Source organism: Branchiostoma belcheri, unplaced genomic scaffold (assembly GCF_001625305.1).
Source record: "Branchiostoma belcheri isolate BF01 breed outbred unplaced genomic scaffold, Haploidv18h27 scaffold22, whole genome shotgun sequence".
Taxonomy (NCBI): domain Eukaryota; kingdom Metazoa; phylum Chordata; class Leptocardii; order Amphioxiformes; family Branchiostomatidae; genus Branchiostoma; species Branchiostoma belcheri.
The window spans coordinates 1465028-1484605 of NW_017803713.1; the positions used below are offsets into that span (position 1 = coordinate 1465028).

The 19578-nt window shown below is 41.9% G+C and overlaps 1 protein-coding gene across 4 annotated transcripts; it reads right to left on the reverse strand.

The window, feature by feature from the left end:
* On the reverse strand, positions 1 to 19271 carry LOC109470272 (protein NLRC5-like). Of its 4 annotated transcripts, XM_019769157.1 has the most exons (8): positions 19183 to 19271; positions 18662 to 18735; positions 18181 to 18276; positions 17167 to 17412; positions 16165 to 16224; positions 12331 to 15178; positions 11705 to 11814; positions 10718 to 10788 (listed from the first exon to the last, which is right to left on the reverse strand). In XM_019769157.1, the coding sequence occupies exons 2-7, from the start codon at positions 18696 to 18698 to the stop codon at positions 11742 to 11744; spliced, it is 3360 nt and encodes a 1119-aa protein (XP_019624716.1). In that variant the 5' UTR covers positions 18699 to 18735; positions 19183 to 19271; the 3' UTR covers positions 10718 to 10788; positions 11705 to 11741. The 4 variants fall into 4 exon arrangements, with proteins under 4 accessions (XP_019624715.1, XP_019624714.1, XP_019624712.1 ...); XM_019769156.1 differs by lacking the exons at positions 10718 to 10788; positions 11705 to 11814; positions 12331 to 15178; ... (1 more) ...; positions 17167 to 17412; positions 18181 to 18276 and adding exons at positions 1 to 177; positions 710 to 3569; positions 4365 to 4418; positions 5316 to 5561; positions 5961 to 6056; XM_019769155.1 differs by lacking the exons at positions 10718 to 10788; positions 11705 to 11814; positions 12331 to 15178; positions 16165 to 16224; positions 17167 to 17412 and adding exons at positions 1 to 177; positions 710 to 3569; positions 4365 to 4418; positions 5316 to 5561.
* Between the last annotated feature and the right edge of the window lie 307 nt (positions 19272 to 19578).

Below are 19578 nucleotides of genomic sequence, written 5' to 3' on the forward strand. Positions count from 1 at the left end.
GAAACGGTCAAAAATTCATGCGCACGCGGATGTCATCCATGTAATCAAATCTACATACACCTTACCTACACACCTTTTCTTACACTCTACTACAGAATTGTGTTGGGAACTCTGTCCCACAGCTCCAGACAGCTGGCTGTGGTGTCCACTCCCCCAGGAACTCTATCCCTAGAGTACCTGTACATGTATATGGAAAACGGGAAACAGAGGTGCTTATTTACATGAAATCACATCATATTGTTATAATTGTATGTAATTAAACAACAGAATGTAAAATAAAACTACTGATAAACAAGAGATTCATAAATAATTAAATTTTGGTGCCATGTAAGTTAATGCACACTCACGTGCAAAATTGGTAAATACATGTACCTATGGAAGCATGTGTACCAGAACAGGTGTGTATTTATTAGGTGCTTTAGGTAATATTTGATTGATGTGCAAATATATATAGTGCAGTCTTGAATGTGCACACATCTTGTCAGTTGGAATTCTATCAAATACTTATCTCATTACAGTCTGCACAAGAGACCCTGAAGTAGAGTATACATGTATGCCTAACACATGTATATTAGAATAGGAAGTGTCTATTAAAGATCATCCTGTCAAAAGTGCATTTTTCTGTTATTGACAGGATTGTCCTGCCAATAGTGCAGGTTTTCCACTATTGACAGGATGGACCTGTCAATGGTTAACCAATATAACTCACATCAGTGTCTCCAATGTCGGGTGTGCCTCAGCAGCCTGCACCACAGCCTGGAACCCTGCAGGCTCCATGGAGGTGCACAGTAGGTTCAGCCACTCCAGGACAGGGAGTCTGGGTAGAGCCTCGGCCAGATCCTTGGCTGCAGTGTCAGACAGGTGTGCAGGTTTGTGTGGGTAACCAGACATGTCCAGCCTGGTCAGTGCCGGCAGTGTGCTGATGAGCTGTGTGACCCTCCCTAGTCCTGCTCCTGTTACTCCACTATTCCCCCCAATGAGCAACTCCTGTAGTGTGGTGTTATAGTGAGGGGCTGTGGTCAGACTCTTGTCACCAGGTGGGTTTTGTTCCATGTCCAAACTGCTGGGCTGGCAGAGTGTTTGAACCAGTGAGACAATCCCTGAGTCTCCTATGTTATTGTCACTCACATTCAACACCTGTAACTGCACCAGGTGAGGCAGAGCTTTGATCAGGGATGATACTCCCCTGTCACTGATACCTGTCCTATAGAGAACCAACACCTTCATGGCTGTGAGGTAGTGGAGGATAGCAGCCAGGCATTCCAGCCCAGGGTCTCCTATGGCATTTTGACTAATGTCCAGTTTGATCAGTCTGGTTAACTTACACAGTGCAGGGACCAGTGTGCGCATGCCTATGGGGCTGATACCGGTCCTACTGAGGTCCAACACCTGCATGGCAGTGAAGGTGGGGAGGACGGTGGTGAGAGATTCCAGCCCAGTGTCACCAATCTTATTATTACTTATATCCAACTCTCTCAGTCCCACTAGATGGCACATGTAGGGAGCCAGGGATGACATGCCCACAGCAGTCATGTTGACATACCTAATACGGAGTACAGCCAGGTGTGGAACACTGGACAGCCCAACCTGTAGGACTTCCATCCCAGCATCACCAAGGTATAAGTTGAAATCAAGATTCAGCTCCTCTAACAGAGACATGTGTCTGAACCCCTGCACAAGTGGCTGGAGTGAGGCTGGTGTTAGTTTTGTACCTGACAGACCCAGCTCCCTCAGACAGGGAACATTCTTCAGAACTGAAGCCAGCTTGGCTGTCAGATCAGGTGAGTCAAAATGTGCCCCGACTCCGGATCCCCCCCATAGTGTCAAGTCCAATCTAAGTCCAGGGAGTGAAGTTGTAAAACACTGCTGTAGGTACTGTACTTTGTCTCTGTCAGTGCTTCTATGGATCTTAAGTATGAGCCTGTCTGGCAGGTTTGCTGAATGGAGATTTTGTATGTAATACTTGAGACCTGTGGCTCCCCTACTGTTAATGGAGCTGTTCAGCATGACAACTGGCAGGGCTTGACTGATACCCTGAAGCACTTCTGGTTCTTGTCTCTCACAAAGGATGTTCAGGCACAAGTGTGCAAACCTTTCATAGGTATTGCAAGACTTTTGCATGTTTTGATCCACTGGCACAATAGCATAACTTCTGAATTGTTCTGGTTGCAAGTGTGTGAACTCACTGCTGCTGAGCTTGATTAGTTCCTCCATCATAGCTTGTGCTGCCTGTGAGTCACAGCCACATGTGAACTGAAGCAGGTTACTGAGTTCAAGTGCCTTGCTTATGGAAGTGAGCTGCAGCATCTCAACAATGTCTTGGTTCACTTGAGCATGAGCTACATATCGTCCGGCCAGGAACTCTTGCATGGTCTTGTGTGAAAAGTTCAGCTGTTTCCTAGGATGCAATTTCGAGGAAGAAACCTCCAAGGAGACCACACCAAGCTTTAACAGTAACTCCCAATCAACCTTTTCTCTCTCTACTTCTGCAAGGTCAAGCAGGGTCTCATTCCTCAGCAGTGCCTCTAGTGCAAGCTTGCCAAGCTGCAGTAATGACTCAGCAACCTCTGTAGGCAGCCCTTCTGTTGGCATGTCCACTCCTTCCCGCTTACAGCACTTTCTGACCAGACATGTCAGAAGGTTGTCGTACAGCCCCATCATTGTTCCAGTAGACACCATCTCTTGGTCCTCCTCCCACAGCAGACAGACCAACAGCAGAAAAATTGGGGTTTGGATTAGGTTGTTTACAAGTTCGTTATCCTTCAGAGCCAAAGCAGATGTTTTATTTTCTACTTTCTGTGTGTATGAGTGAATGAAATGTTGCCCAATGAAAGCCTCTGCCAGCTTAGGGCTTTCTGTGAGGAAGAAATATTTTCTCACATATTGTGCTGCATGATCAGGGGAGAAGCCCATGATGTGTACGTGACAGTCTGGCCGGGTGTACTGCTGCACTCCTGCTGAGGGTCGGGAGGTGATCACAATCGTGCTGTTGGGGTACATCTTGCCAGACAGCAGTTTGGGAATGGCCTGCCCAGCTGCCCTGGCCTCAGGCCGCAGCTCATCATACCCATCTAGGAGGAAGAGCACACGGGACTCGTTTCTCTCAAGAATCGCTTCAATGTACTCTACATTAACATCTTTTCTTTTGGGCACACACTGGTCCCACACCATCTCCTCTATGGTCTCTCCCTCTCTCACCTCCCGGAGTCGGATCAACAGGACGATGTCGTGCCGTCTGCCCAGCTCTGTTTTCTGTGAGACGGCATCTAGGGCTTCTTTGGACAGAAACGTTGTCTTCCCCCCTCCAGCTTCACCCTCAATCAGAATGCACCTTGGTGCTGCGGACAGTCCTGTGACATCTGGCTTGAACAAGTCATCTAATGACTTAAGTTCTTTTCTCTGTTCTCCCCTCATGGATTCTGACCTTTTATGCTTTTCACTTCTTGGTGTCAACTCTAACTGGGTGAAGATGTCACTGAGGCTAAGTGTGAAGTTGTCATTCCAGATCAGAGGCTTGAAGTGAGTCAGTTTCAACTCATAGTACTTCTTCACAGACTGCTGGAAAAGATCTGGAATAGAAAGAATACTGTAAGACCCCACCCATCTACATGTAGTGTAAATGTAACTTATGCAAGACACTATTAATATGAGAAAAATCCTTGTCAGCCTGAACTCATTGTATTATATTAATTTGTTTCTTTTTATGTTCACCAAGACCAGTTCTACCTACTAGTAGGAGTTATTTTGGCTAAGGCCAAACTGACTTCATTTCATGGATGATGTCCTCGGAAGACCACCTTTACATTTGGGAAAGCAGCGACACCTGTGCTGCAATGCAATGTGAACCAGTCAGAATTGCCCTGAGGAAGGTGACAGACGGTCACCAAAATAAAAGACTTGGTTTACTCAGAGCAAGTCATAGCAACTTTTACGACAAGCTGGCCAAACAGCATGTTACAAAACCTGTTGGCAGTAATTAGATGAGATTTTCTTTTACAGTCAAACTTGCCCATGGCCATGTGACCACCTCTTCAACACGACCACCTGGCCATCGCAACCGCTTTTTCTTGGGCCGAAAAATTTTCCCCATTGAGGCAAGCTTTAAGCAACCTGCCCAGGGCAGCCACCTGGTCAATGCGACCGTGGCCGCCATGAGTTGGGTCAGCCCATGGCCCGAAACTTTTCCATGGTGACCGGTCGACAGGGTCATTTGAATTTAAACATTGCTTAATTTGCCAGAAACTGTGTGAAGTTTAGGCCCAGAGAATCTAAAGATACGACTGTTTTTCTCTGGTCCCCTGGGTGCCCGGCTTGAGAAGGTTTCACTGTACTTGTATTTGCAATATGAATTTTGATACTAGTACCTGTCTGATTGACACTTGGCACTGACTCTGTCCCTGCAGCTCCAACTGAAACTTCTGAATGTGGAGAAATGGGGATTATTATAATACATGTATATGTAACATTTTCTGAACAAGTCTCTATAATCTTTTATTAAACTGTTTCTCTAAACATCAAACTTAGGGATTTGAGAATTACAGACCAGGAGATTTTGGGTTCTGTCACACCATACCACAGTGATTTGAATCTTTAAAGGGGAACAACTGATATTGTATTACACAATGATATGTCTGAAAACTATTGTGTGTGATTTCGTACACTTACACATGTGATGTGTATGTGTCCATTTTGTTTAGAGCATTACTGGCCATTTGAAGAAGTGGCTAGCACTTAGTGTCGATGACGTAACTGCAAAGTTCCAAATACCTAATATTTGCTCTGTCCGAATCTACTTCTTTGTATTTCACCATGTATATTATGCATAGCATGTTACAGACCACAGAATAAACATAGACTTCAAAGATCTCATACCCCCATGAAATATTTAGTGATCTTGAAAAACACTGACTTAAAGTGAAAACACTAATGCAAAATCAGAGTGATGATGTGGTTAATTTGGTTACATTCCTTTCCATATACATGTACACGCAGCAGAATACAAGTAAGATTTCTGATAACAAAGATATAGTTCTATACACTCATATCACCTATCCCTGTGACACACAGACACACACGCATGCATGTACTGTTGGTGACTTGGAATTGACTCTATTTAGGCCGGGTTTGTTTTTACAAGGGACATTGTGTATGCAGAAATTGTCAGCAATGTCATGATCAACATGGGGAACATCAAAATGGACTTGTAATAATCTGGAGTCCATTGCTTTTGGTTCTCTAGTCCCTACATAGCTTTTAACTCATAGCATATAAGTTAGAGGTCAATACACAGAGTACAGAATACAGACACTTCATACCTTGAAGACCGTCCACAACACTCTGTAGGTTTGCATTGCTCAGAGCCTCTCTCAGGACCTCTATGGTGGCTCTCTCTCCGTTACCCTTCAGCCATTCCTCCAACAGGTCCATACAGCGAGACTTGTCATCCCGGTTTCTCCCATCGATGTTGTCCACATCTGGTCCTCGAAATCCAAGAAAGAAGGCCAGGTCCCTCCAATCTGAGCTCACGTTTTCCTTGATGTAGTAGAAGTATTTTTGAACATCTGCAAAACAACATAGAAAAGAAGTGTTACTGATATATGGCATTGATATAACACTCATTCATTCATTCATTCATTCAATTATTCCCAGTTCCAACAATACTGTTACTTAGGCCTTGAAATAATTACCTACTTGCATACTTGCAGGAAAATTACCTGCACAGGTTGTTTTTCTTTAATTTGTCTTGACTCTTGATGGCCTAAACCCTTAATAACTCTAACCCTGGTGCATACCTGCATTAATATTGCTACAACTGTACAGTATTTCATCTGTACCTATTTGTATATAGTAATAGAATGCAGGTGGTATTTGCAGCCCTACTTACTCATAGTTTAAAACATGCCTACATTGTACCACGACATATATAATACCATAGAAAGACAACATATTTAACGGCTCACCTTCCTTTCTCCAGGGCACTGGTTCCTTCTTCCCTGGAAACTCTTCTCCATCCTCCCCCTTCCTCTTCAGCTGGCTACTAGAGGGTCCAGGTGAACCTGTCTCAGAGAGGTGGATTATATCACTATCAGTAATTAAATCAGTAATTATATCAACTCAGCTTCTGCAGTGCCACAGCTGCTATCATTACAATTTAGTTCTCAGGATGAAAAGTTTGGCCGAGGAAAAAAATGTGTTTCCTGTTTCCCGACCGGCCCTAGAAAAAACTGCTGACTCAGCGGGAGTGACTGAGTGTCTTTTTGTTTTTGTGGATCCCAACAAGGAACATAGAAGAAAAATTAAATTAAACAAATTAAAGAAAAACAACCTGTGCAGGTAATTTTCCTGCAAGTATGCAAGTAAGTAATTATTTCAAGCTGATTAACCTTTACTAGCTCCATGATCTGACACCTGAGTGATAAAATGTTGTACCATTAGTTTTCCAACATTGACATTGAAAATACAAGTGTCCTTAAGCAAGTTTTACTTTATTAAAAGTACTAGTACTGCTTTGTGTAAGTTGGATCACTAGTCTTTGATGACACCTGCACTGTTGGTCCAGAACATTTAATGTAACATTCTCACCTGAGCAGCTGGGTGCACCTTGTCCCTCGGCCATGCTGACACAGGTGTCAGGAACAGGTGGGAGAGAACACCTGGAACAGAGAGGTGTGAGGTTACATCTTTAGGTAGTACCAGTTCTACTAAGTTCTGGTAGGTATTGGATCTATTGGCCTTCCTACATTACTAGTATATGAGAGATACAAGAGAGATGAAACTCTCAACCTCTCTGCTCAGAGCCGTCAAACTGCGTCAAAGTATGAGGTTGGCACGTGGACGAAGAAGACGTGATCATGGGAGCAGGTTTTTTTCTAGAAAAATTTAGCATGAGGGAGCAGATCACAAGAATATGGCAAGGAACAAAGCGACCGAGGCGGGATTTTTTAGTAAGAGTAACACAATTTGTAATGCTAGAATGCACTGTTGTATTGTTTTCACATCTTTACTGGAAAAATATCATTTTGAGAAGGACTGAATGGTGTGTAGGTAGCCACTCAGGTTCAATCTGAAAATTTGTGTGTATAATGTCCTTGGTATAAGGGAGCTGGCTGGTTACAAGTCAAGTCAAGTCAAGTCAAGTCAAAGTTTATTGCACAACGATTGTCACGGGTACAATGTATGGCAAATAATAAGATTACTAGTTGGTATGTGTCTAACATAATGCTATATATATGGTCAACGGACATTGTATCTGATAGAGTATTATGAATAACTACTAGCTAGAGAATATTTCGACTCTACATGTACATTCTACATAAATTTACGCTAGACTATACACATGAAGGGTACAGTGGGAGCAGCACCCTTATTCCCCTGTTTAGAAAAACCCCTGGGGAGCTACATTTATGTGGGAACAAGGACTTGCTAGGAAAATTTATCATTTAAGTGAGGCTTAGGTTTAAAGAAAATCACATTGATATGTACTAGTATGTTTTAAAAACTGAATGCTAGCCCATATTTATTTCACCATAAGATTAAGAGTCCAAAGCAAAGTTTTATGTCTCAAACTTTGCGGTGTTATTTTTTTATCTTTGTTTTTCCTAAACAACATTGCCGACAAATCTGGTGGATCTTGAAACACTGAACAGTCGACAGACGGGAGCTGTACTTACTTTCTTCAAGGATGTCACCAGAAAACTTCCTTCAAACTCAACTTTTGGAGCAGACTTCGACGCATTTTTACTTCCGCTTTTTCGCCATTTTGGAACTAGGAACAGTTTATTCGACAATGGGGGTTGGATCTATGTCAAACTCATAAAAGACCATTTAGCAAACTTAACAAAGAGTTAAATAGGTGATTTTAAACTATAATTGAGTACTCAATATTATTTGCAAGCTCTTGAGCTGCGCAACCAGCTATAAATATAATACGCTACGCTTTGACTCCTGCGAGGTTAAGAAAATGGACTGTTCCGTGAAGGTGCCACGCCAATACAAGTTTTTGGCGGCGCCACAGGGGTGGTGCCTATGGGGTAGCCTTAGACTCAAGTTGAAGATATAAGAATGCCCTATAGCAAGGACATCATCCTTGCCTACATAATTCCCTAGGGAAGTAGGCTTGATCACACCTTCTGCTTTTGTTAGTCTGTAGCTGAAACGTCATTTATGTGATTTTTGTGAGCAAAGGGGTCTTTTTGGAGTGATCAAAGCGAATCTCAGACTCGGTTCCTGCTTTTTTTTTTACCAAGGAGTTTCAAATTAAAAGAAATGGCGATTCTGTACATATAACTGTACTGTCTAAGGGTTCATTTATTGATTCACTGACACTCATTCTTAACAACAGTTTGTTTTGGGACTACTCAGAACCTGTCATAATCATTTTGGCGACAACACCAAGTACAATTCCCAGTTTTCATTTTACCGCTGACTACCATGGACCCCAGTCACGGGATAACTGGGCTGTGCATTGTTTAGTTGATGTGTTAAGTTTTGGTGAATTATATGTTAGTCTGTAGCAGAGCGCCCCGCACTAGCGAGGCACGGTAAAAGTATAAAAGGAGGAGTGGTCCAATCTCTGTCATTCTTGAGAAAGACTGAATAATGTCGTAACCGGTCGAATTCCGTCTCATCGTTGTCATCTTCCCATCGCTACGAATGGTATGTTAGTCTGTACCTGTTCTCACGATTTGCGTACCATATATTTTGTATCTTCTACTGGTGTCTTATAAACTCAAAGGGTTTTCATTCATTCATGCATCCATGCATCCATCCATCCATTCAATTCATTCATCCACTCATCCATATGCAAGGAAGAACCCCTACTCTCATGCATAGGTGTGGTGAGTTCTTTATAACATGCACAAGGTGCATCACAAGAAACATACAAGATCTCCCATTTGTGTAGATTCTAAACTGAAAACAACAAAATGAAAACAGACTTTCTTCACCATTTCAAAAACCTTCATCGCATTTATTTCCTGCTTTTTGTTTTTACATCTCAACATCATTGAAATGTTTACTATCTGGATACAATGTCATAGTACCATCTGGTGCAAAAACATATCATTTCATCATCCATGTTGGACAACTTTTAAAAATTGGTCCCTTACACAATATAGGTGGACCCTTTTCCAGAAGTTCTGCTGCAGTACAAAGGTCAGCCACATGGGCCCATATTTGACCTTGACCTTCCATGACCTACAAACATACCAAATTATATTATAATCACAATCCATAAGGCGTTCTGAAGTTAAGCTGACTACAAATGTGAGGAAACACAGACGCACAGACCAAAAACCAATACCTCCATTTTTTATGGAGGTAACTAAACCAACACTGACAGTGACAGATAAAACATTACAATATTTGTACCTTCACATTGGAAATGGTCAAAGTACTATTAAATACTAAATAGATCACCTCAATGCCTCTAAGTGAATTTGGCATTAAAACTGCTTTGTTTAAATCATGACACCCTAAGCTGGTGTTGCTGGATGTACAATATGAATGAAGACCTTTATTGTACACACATACCTGCTGGGTTAAGTACAGGTCACTACAAAAGAATGCATATGGAATACAGGTAACGTTACATATGTACATGTACATTGTCAAGTAGCTACAATTAAGTAAATTTGGTCTTCTCGTTTCTTACAAATGTTAAAAAGGTATGTTACAATATAGAAGGTTTGTCTAAGTTCATCAGAAATATAAATTTATCTGTAGAGCTTAGATGTATGAAGAAGTGGAACATAGATTGTATCAGATTATAAAGTTCTACTCTCTCTTTGTTGTATAGTTTACATTCTATTACAAAATGTTTCCCATCATGTATAAGAGTTGTGTCAGGAATAAAACAATTGAGTAACATACATATACAGCAAAAACGTCTAAGGTATAAAACATAGCACTCTAAAATGTATTGAAGTTGAATCAGGTACTAAACAGTTCATTTTCGAATGCAACTAGGCTTAGCACTATTAGTTGTAGATTACTTGGAGTAATTGTCATCATATATGCATATTAGACTGATTTCCTAAACTACGGGCCATTTTATGGGACAAAAAATAGTTTGTCCTACAACGAACAAACATTAAGTAGGTACAACGAACAATGTGTGTAAATCTACGCAATTTGAGAATGCACCAGACTAAATGGTGTGTTAAGCTGGTGTGTTACGCCAAAGGGTGGTTACACCGGCTATACAGATGCAGATACAGAAATGTTACATGTTCCTCTCATCAAACCGGATAACTAGCATTTGTCCTAGAACATCTGTGTCTGGACGTTCATGCCCGTAGCCAGGGGGGGTTCGGGGGGTTCGGAAGAACCCCCCCACAAGGCTCAAAGGTCCACTTTTTGGTCCACTTTTTATGTAAAGGTCCACTTTTTGGTCCACTTTTTATGTAAAGGTCCACTTTTTGGTCCACTTTTTATGTAAAGGTCCAAGATTTTTCTTGAAAAGATGGACTGGAATCGTAGAAAAACTGCTCCTTTTGTCATTGAATAAAAATTTATCTCTGATTTTTCTTGGAAATCCTCTCAAAAATGCACGAAATGCCGTTTTAGAAGGTTCATTTTTCAAAATTTTCCGGGGGAGCATGCCCCCGGACCCCCCTAGGAACCTCGCGCCTTCGGCGCTCGCCTCGCGCCTACGGCGCTCGAGGTCCCCCCAAGCAGTGGGAAGAACCCCCCCATTGAAAATCCTGGCTACGGGCATGACGTTGTCTTCATTTGTGAGTTAGGGCAGGGGCTTCAGCACTATGGTCACACTAACCTCCCTTTCAGCAACTGCAAAAAAAAGCATTGAAGTCAGTGTACTTCAGTGTTTTCACTGCATTTTTCAAAACATAGAGAATTATCAGAAGTGAAGTCTAACTCACATATATTATAAATCTTGTAACTTCCACTGTGGTTTTCTTTCCAGTGAGCTTTGCACTGCAAATACATGACAAAATACAATGTATGACAGTGTGTTTTACAATGTATTGTTACTCGGTAAGAAGCGTCAGTGGGAGATGGGAGGTAGCCTGGGTACCATACTGATTTTTGCTGAAGCCTTGTGGAGCAAAAATCCGGATGGTACCCAGGCTAGATGGGAGTACGATGTTGTCTCTCATGGTTCTGTACGGACGTGAAAGAAGAACAGAAAGAAAGGAGCACAAAAAAGATGTCTGTATGACAAGACTTGAACTCAAAAAGACTCACATTATCCTTAGACTGGATAATCGATCCTAATGTTGCTGTTCGGACGTTGGACGGACACTAACGTCGTCGCTCGAACGTCCGAATGGCTAACCTTTTACACCTTAATCCATGTTGATTTGATTATATGGATGACATCCACTGGGAATCTCAAAACTAATGTGAGCGTGTAACTAAAAAAACGTTTTGCAAAAAAACAAATTGAATGTTGCTTTCATTAATATAAAATCTATGTGGTCATGAAGGTTGAACAAATGACACAGTATAGTATAGCGAATAATCTACTCTTCAAATTTCTTTACATTTTCGTCTTTCATTTGATTTTGGCACTCTATGACATTGGTATCGTTTTCCAATATTTTTTTTTTGCAACTTATATAATTACTGTTTATATTTGCTAATTTTGCAACTGTTCTGTACAATTTACAGTATGGCCAAAAAATCATGCACATGCAGATGTCATCCATATCATAATCAAATCAACATGGTCTTATCTACACACCTTTCCTACAACTCTACTACAGAATTGTGTTGGGAACTCAGTAGTAGCCAGACAGCTTCAGACAGCTGGCTGTGGTGTCCACTCCCCCAGGAACTCTATTCCTAGAGTACCTGTATATGGAAAAGGGAAACAGACGTGCTCATATACATGAAATCACATCATATTGTTATTTCATATAACTAAATGACAGAATGTAAAATAAAACTACTGATAAACAAGAGATTTATAAATAATTAAATTTTGGTGCCATGTAAGTTAATGCACACTCACATGCAAAATTGGAAAATACATGTACCTATGGAAGCATGTGTACCAGAACAGGTGTGTATTTATTAGGTGCATTAGGTAATATTAATTTGATTGATGTGCAAATATATATAGTGCAGTCTAATGTGCACACATCTTGTCAGTTGGAATTCTATCAAATTACAGTCTGCACAAGAGACCCTGGAGTAGAGTATATGCCTAACACATGTATATTAGAATAGGAAGTGTCTATTAAAGATCATCCTGTCAAAAGTGCATTTTTCTGTTATTGACAGGATTGTCCTGCCAATAGTGCAGGTTTTCCACTATTGACAGGATGGACCTGTCAATGGTTAACCAATATTATTTATATAACTCACATCAGTGTCTCCAATGTCGGGTGTTCCTCAGCAGCCTGCACCACAGCCTGGAACCCTGCAGGCTCCATGGAGATGTGCCATAGGTTCAGCTGCTCCAGGGCAGGGAGTCTGGGTAGAGCCTCAGCCAGATCCATGGCAGCAGTGTCAGACAGGTGTGCAGGTTTGTGTGGGTAACCAGACATGTGCAGCCTCCTCAGTGCCGGCAGTGTGCTGATGAGCTGTATGACCCTCCCCAGTCCAGCTCCTGTTACTCCACTATTCCCCCGAATGTACAGCTCCTGTAGTGTGGTGTTATGGTGAGGGGCTGTGGTCAGACTCTTGTCACCAGGTGGGTTTTGTTTCCTGTCCAAATTGCTGGGTCGACAGAGTGTTTGCACCAGTGAGACAATCCCCGAGTCTCCTATGTTATTGTGACTCACATTCAACACCTGTAATTGCACCAGGTGAGGCATAGCTTTGATCAGGGATGATATTCCCCTGTCACTGATACCTGTCTGACTGAGGTTCAACACCTTCATGGTTGTGAGGTGGTGGAGGATAGCAGCCAGGCATTCCAGCCCGGGGTCTCCTATGGCATTTCCACTAATGTCCAGTCTGATCAGTCTGGTTAACTTACACAGTGCAGGGACCAGTGTGCGCATGCCTGTGGGGCTGATACAGGTCCCACTCAGGTCCAACACCTGCATGGCAGTGAGGGTGTGGAGGACGGTGGTAAGAGATTCCAGCCCAGTGTCACCAATCTTATTATTACTTATATCCAACTCTCTCAGTCCCACTAGATGTCGCATGTAGGGAGCCAGGGATGTCATGCCCACAGCTGTCATGTTGACATACCTAATACGGAGTACAGCCAGGTGTGGAACACTGGACAGCCCAACCTGTAGGACTTCCATGCCAGCATTACCAAGGCATGAGTTGAAGTCAAGATTCAGCTCCTCTAACAGAGACATGTGTCTCAACCCCTGCACAAGTGGCCGGAGTGATGATGGTGTTAAATTTGTATTTGACAGACCCAGCTCCCTCAGACAGGGAACATTCTTCAAAACTGAAGCCAGCTTGGCTGTCAGATCAGGTGAGTCAAACTGTCCCCATAGTCTCAAGTCCAATCTAAGTCCAGGGAGTGAAGTTGTAAAACAGTGCTGTAGGTACTGTACTATGTCTCTGTCAGTGCTTCTATGGATCTCAAGTATGAGCCTGTCTGGCAGGTTTGATGAATGAAGATTTTGTATGTAATACTTGAGACCTGTGGCTCCCCTACTGTTAATGGAGCTGTCCACTTGCAGCATGACAACTGGAAGGGCTTGACTGATACCCTGAAGCACTTCTGGTTCTTGTCTCTCACTAAGGATGTTCAGGCACAAGTGTGCAAACCTTTCATAGGTTTTGCAAGACTTTCGCATGTTTTGATCCACTGGCACAATGGCACAAGTTTCGAAATGTTCTGGTTGCAAGTGTGTGAACTCTCTGCTGCTGAGCTTGATTAGTTCCTCCATCATAGCTTGTGCTGCCTGTGAGTCACAGCCACATGTGAACTGAATCAGGTTACTGAGTTCAAGTGCCTTGCTTATGGAAGTGAGCTGCAGCAGCTCAACTATGTCTTGGTTCACTCGAGCATGAGCTACATATCGTCCGGCCAGGAACTCTTGCATGGTCTTGTGTGAAAAGTTCAGCTGTTTCCTAGGATGCAATTTCGAGGAAGAAACCTCCAAGGAGACCACACCAAGCTTTAACAGTAACTCCCAATTAACCTTTTCTCTCTCTACTTCCGTAAGGTCAAGCAGGGTCTCATTCCTCAGCAGTGCTTCTAGTGCAAGCTTGCCGAGCTGCAGTAATGACTCAGCAACCTCTGTAGGCAGCCCTTCTGTTGGCATGTCCACTCCTTCCCGCTTACAGCACTTTCTGACCAGACATGTCAGCAGGTTGTCGTACAGCCCCATCATTGTTCCAGTAGACACTATCTCTTGGTCCTCCTCCCACAGCAGACAGACCAACAGCAGAAAAATTGGGGTTTGGATTAGGTTGTTTACAAGTTCGTTATCCTTCAGAGCCAAAGCAGATGTTTTATTTTCTACTTTCTGTGTGTGTGAGTGAATGAAATGTTGCCCAATGAAATCCTCTGCCTGCTCAGGGCTTTCTGTGCTGAGGAAATATTTTCTCACGTATTGTGCTGCATGCTCAGGGGAGAAACCCATGATGTGTATGTGACAGTCTGGCCGGGTGTACTGCTGCACTCCTGCTGAGGGTCGGGAGGTGATCACAATCGTGCTGTTGGGGTACATCTTGCCAGACAGCAGTTTGGGAATGGCCTGCCCGGCTGCCCTGGCCTCAGGCCGCAGCTCATCATACCCATCTAGGAGGAAGAGCACATGGGACTCGTTTCTCTCAAGAATCGCTTCAATGTACTCTACATTAACATCTTTTCTTTTGGGAACACACTGGTCCCACACCATCTCCTCTATGGTCTCCCCCTCTCTCACCTCCCGGAGTCGGATCAACAGGACGATGTTGTGCCGTCTGCCCAGCTCTGTTTTCTGTGAGACGGCATCTAGGGCTTCTTTGGACAAAAACATTGTCTTCCCCCCTCCAGCTTCACCCTCAATCAGAATGCACCTTGGTGCTGTGGACAGTCCTGTGACATCTGGCTTGAACAAGTCATCTAATGACTTAAGTTCTTTTCTCTGTTCTCCCCTCATGGATTCTGACCTTTTCTGTTTTTCACTTTTTGGTATCAACTCTAAGTGTGTGAAGATGTCACTGAGGCTAAGTGTGAAGTTGTCATTCCAGATCAGAGGCTTAAAGTGAGTCAGTTTCAACTCATAGTACTTCTTCAAAGACTGCTGGAAAAGATCTGGAATAGAAAGGATACCGTAAGACCTCACCCTCAAATTCAGTGTAAATGTAACTTATGCTATAATTACATAAAAATCATTTCAGCTTAAACTCATGGTTCTTGTTTCCTATTATGCTCACCAATCCCAGTTGTACCAAGGAGGTATTTTGGCTAATAGTTTTTGTACATTTTTTTAAAAATAGCTAAAGGCTTAAACAGTATGTTACAAAACCTGTTGTCAGTACAAACTTAGGCCCACTTTATACACAGATGTTTGTGACAGCGGCGATTTTTCCTGCCGCCACTGTCGGGATGTCTTTATACACACGGCCCAGAAGTCCCCAAGGAACACATTCAACTCAAGTTTGTCGACCCCTGCCACTACGGCTGTTGTTTTCCCGCGGATTTCTGTATGCAAGACACAGGTCACAGACTTTCCTTCTGATCTGATTGAGTTTGTGGACGTTTATCTAAAACATGGTGGGCAACTTATAGGGCTTATATTAGAGATTAGACGCATGAATAACAGCTTCTACAGTAGATGTATTCTACCCATTAATAATATTGCTTGTGGCCCACACAATAGGCTACAAGTACAAGTATATGGACTAGTATATAACGCATTATTGTCACTACCACAAAAATTGCTGTACATGTATCCCTTGGAGCCTCCCGTAGACAGAAAAAAAGGAGTAGTTACATTGTAGCCCATACTAATATCTAAACAGAGTGCCAAACAACAAATATGGCGAGTCTTCTCGGAAAAAGACAGAAATTTTTATATAACCCCTACCCTACATGTAGCTTTGTTCCCGCTGTTGTGAGCTCTTTATATGCACTTTTAAGTTGACAGGGACTCCCGCTGAACTGTCGGCCGACGACTTCGGAATTGTCAGGAGAAAATTTACTGACAGCAAAAAGCTGTGTATAAAGTGCGCCGTAGATGAGATTTCTATTGCATGTACATGTACATGTATTTCCAATGTGAATTTTGATACTGATACCTGTCTGATTGACACCTGTCACTGAAGAGGACTCTCTTCCTGCAGCTCCAACTGGAACTTCTGAATGTGGACAAATTGGGATTATTATAGGATGAGATTCTTTATTGACACAACAAAAAAGTACAGAGACTTTTGTATGGTCTTCTACAACTTAACTAAAGATCTAACAAAGCTACATACATGTGTGGATAACGTCATCTTACGTACAGAGTATATGTATGATGTAACAATAAAGGTTAACTATTCTCTAACATGTGGTCTCTAAGATCGAAACATTCTTTAATGTATTTTCCTATTTGAACACTGTATTGGTTATCTCCCCTGAGAATGTAATTGAATGTTTCTATAGGATCTAACGTATTGAAATCAATTGAACAAGCGGAAAGGAAGGTGAACAGCAATAGGCGCTTATCATTGTACTAGTGTACAATCCATTATAAAATGGTGCTCATTTTCAATCATGTTTGGACAAAATGGACAGAACCGTTGGTCATTTGGTATTTTCTTGTATCGACCCATTTCTAAGTATAATTTATGACAACTAATTCTTAATTTTGTGATCGCTTTTCGGATATCCAGATTGTGTATACTTGAGAGGTATTGTTTTTGTCCATAATTTTCCTTTAATGCGGTATAAACAGAAAGTTTTGCGTTGTTACTATATAACATTGTATCAAACTGTTTCTCTAAACATCAAAATTTGGGATTTGGGAATTACAGACAAGAAGATTTTAGGTTCTGTCACATATCACAGTGTTGAAATCCCTCAGACCATCTTTACTTTTGCCAGCCCCTTTCAACACCTCTTAAAGTGTTGACAAAAGAGAAGCAAGCAACAAGAGAACAGGTTTTTCAAAGAAGGTGCAACTAACTCAGTAGAGTAAAACTTAACAGACTATTCATAGCATGATATAGACAAAAGAATGGACTCATATGCATAATAATCATATGAGGAAGAGATCAATGCACTGTGTGAGAGTACAGAATACAGAGACTTCATACCTTGAAGACCATCCACAACACTCTGTAGGTTTGCGTTGCTCAGAGCCTCTCTCAGGACCTCTATGGTGGCTCTCTCTTCGTTACCCTTCAGCCATTCCTCCAACAGGTCCATACAGCGAGACTTGTCATCCCGATTTCTCCCATCGATGTTGTCCACATCTGGTCCTCGAAACCCAAGAAAGAAGGCCAGGTCCCTCCAATCTGAGCTCACGTTTTCCTTGATGTAGTAGAAGTACTTTTGAACATCTGCAAAACAACATAGAAAAGAAGTGTTACTGATATATGCCAGTGAGATAACACTCATTCATTCTTTCAATCATTCCCAGTTCCAACAATACTGTTACTACACTGTAGGGGTTGAAATAATTACTTAGCTGCATAATTGCAGGAAAATTACCTGTACCACTTGTTTTCCTTTGTGTTGATGGTCACAGACCCTAACTCTAACAGGTGCATACCTGCGCTGCTACAATATTTCATCTGTACCTATTTGTATATACTAGTATGTAGGTGGTATTTGCAGCCCTACTTACTGTGCCACAATATTATACAGGGCTCGAAATTCATTTTTGGGAATAGGAGCACTGGTACTGTTACATGTACATGTACACCCGACCAAAAAATTGGGTGCACAAAATTTTCTGTGGGTGCAGAATATAAGATAAAGTAAGTAGAATGTCAGCGAAAACTAATTTAATAAGTAATTATATTTTGTTTCTAAAGAAAAGTACGACAAGAATGATTTTACTATTTTTCTGACAGTTAGATGTTAAGAATATGCTGAATAATAGTACTGCTATAAATTTAACATCTTGACATATAAGTAAACCTACAAAAAACATTTGGGTGCACTGGTGCAACCACAGAAAACAAAAGGGGTGAACAGCTCCAAATTTGGGTGCACTTAGTCTAGGTTGCACATGCACCCAGTATTTTGAGCCCTGTTAATAGTGTTATACCATTAAAAAAAATTACATGTTACATGTACATGTATTTATATATTTAACGTCTCACCTTCTTGATCTCTACGGGGACCTGGTTTCTTCTTCACTGGAGACTGCTCTCCCTCCCCCTTCCTCTTCAGCTGGCTACTAGAGGGTCCAGGTGAACCTGTCTCAGAGAGATGGATTCACATATCAGTAATTATATCAACTCAGCCTCTGCAGTCACTGCTATCATGTGTACATTTAGTTCTCAGGATGGGCCTACGAAAAAAATGCTGTGTTTCCTGTTTGCCCTCCGACCCTAGATAAAACTGTCGATCCTAGTCTTTATTTTTGTGTGGATCCCTGCAAGGAACATGAATTTTTCAAGCTGACCAACTCAACTTTTTTTATCTGACACCTGAGAGATGAAATGTTTTACAATCAGTTTTCCAACATTGACATTGAACATATCAGTATCCTTATGCAAGTTTTACTTTATTAAACTGCTTTGTGTAAGTTGTCTTTATTGACACCTACACTGTTGGTCCAGAACAATGAAACATTCTCACCTGAGCAGCTGGGTGCAGCACCTTGTCCCTCGGCCATGATGACACAGGTGTCAGGAACAGGTGGGAGAGAACACCTGGAACAGAGAGGTGGGAGGTTACATCTTTAGGTAGTACCAGTTCTACTAAGTTCTGGTAGGTATTGGATCTATTGGCCTTCCTACATTATATGTGAGATATAAGAGAGATGAAACTCTCAACCTCCCTGCTCAGAGCCTTCAAACTGCGTCAAAGTATGAGGTTGGCACGTAGACGAAGAAGTCACGCGATGTGGGAACAACGACTTGGTAGGAAAATTTATCTTCTAAGTGAGGCTTAGGTTTAAAGAAAATCACATTGTTTTAAAAACTGGATGCTAGCCCATGCTATATTATTTCACCATAAAAGTCCAAAGCAAACTTTTATACGCAGGTCTCAAACTTTGCGGTGTTATTTTTTGATCTTTGTTTTTCCTAAACAACATTGCCGACAAATCTGGTGGATCTTGAGACACTGAACAGTCGACAGACGGGACCTGTACTTACTTTCTTCATGGATGTCACCAGAAAACGACTCCTTCTACTTTTGGAGCAGACTTCGACGCACTTTTTACTTCCTCTTTTTCGCCATTTTGGAACTAGGAACAGTTTATTCGACATTGGGGGTGGGATCTAAATCAAACTCAAATAAAAGACCATTTACGAAAATAAACAAAAGCCTTTTCGATTATTTTGAAGTATACTACAGTATTCAATATTATTTGCAAGCTCTTGAGCTGCGCAACCAGCTATAAATATAATACACTACGCTTTGATTCCTGCGAGGTAAAGAAAATGAACTGTTCCGTGAAGGTGCCACGCCAGTACAAGTTTTTGGCGGCGCCACAAGGGTGGTGCCTATAGGGTAGCGTTAGACTCAAGTTGAAGATATAAGAATGCCCT

Bases quoted from the DNA above. Each gene is read 5' to 3' on its own strand.
- LOC109470272 (XM_019769153.1), bottom strand. From the start codon at position 18,698: ATGGCCGAGGGACAAGGTGCTGCACCCAGCTGCTCAG. The intron at 18,277-18,661 runs GTGAGAATGTTT...TCTCTGAGACAG, and splicing joins TGCTGCACCCAGCTGCTCAG to GTTCACCTGGACCCTCTAGT. The intron at 16,225-17,166 runs GTATGAAGTCTC...GTCCACATTCAG, and splicing joins TGTTGTGGATGGTCTTCAAG to AAGTTCCAGTTGGAGCTGCA.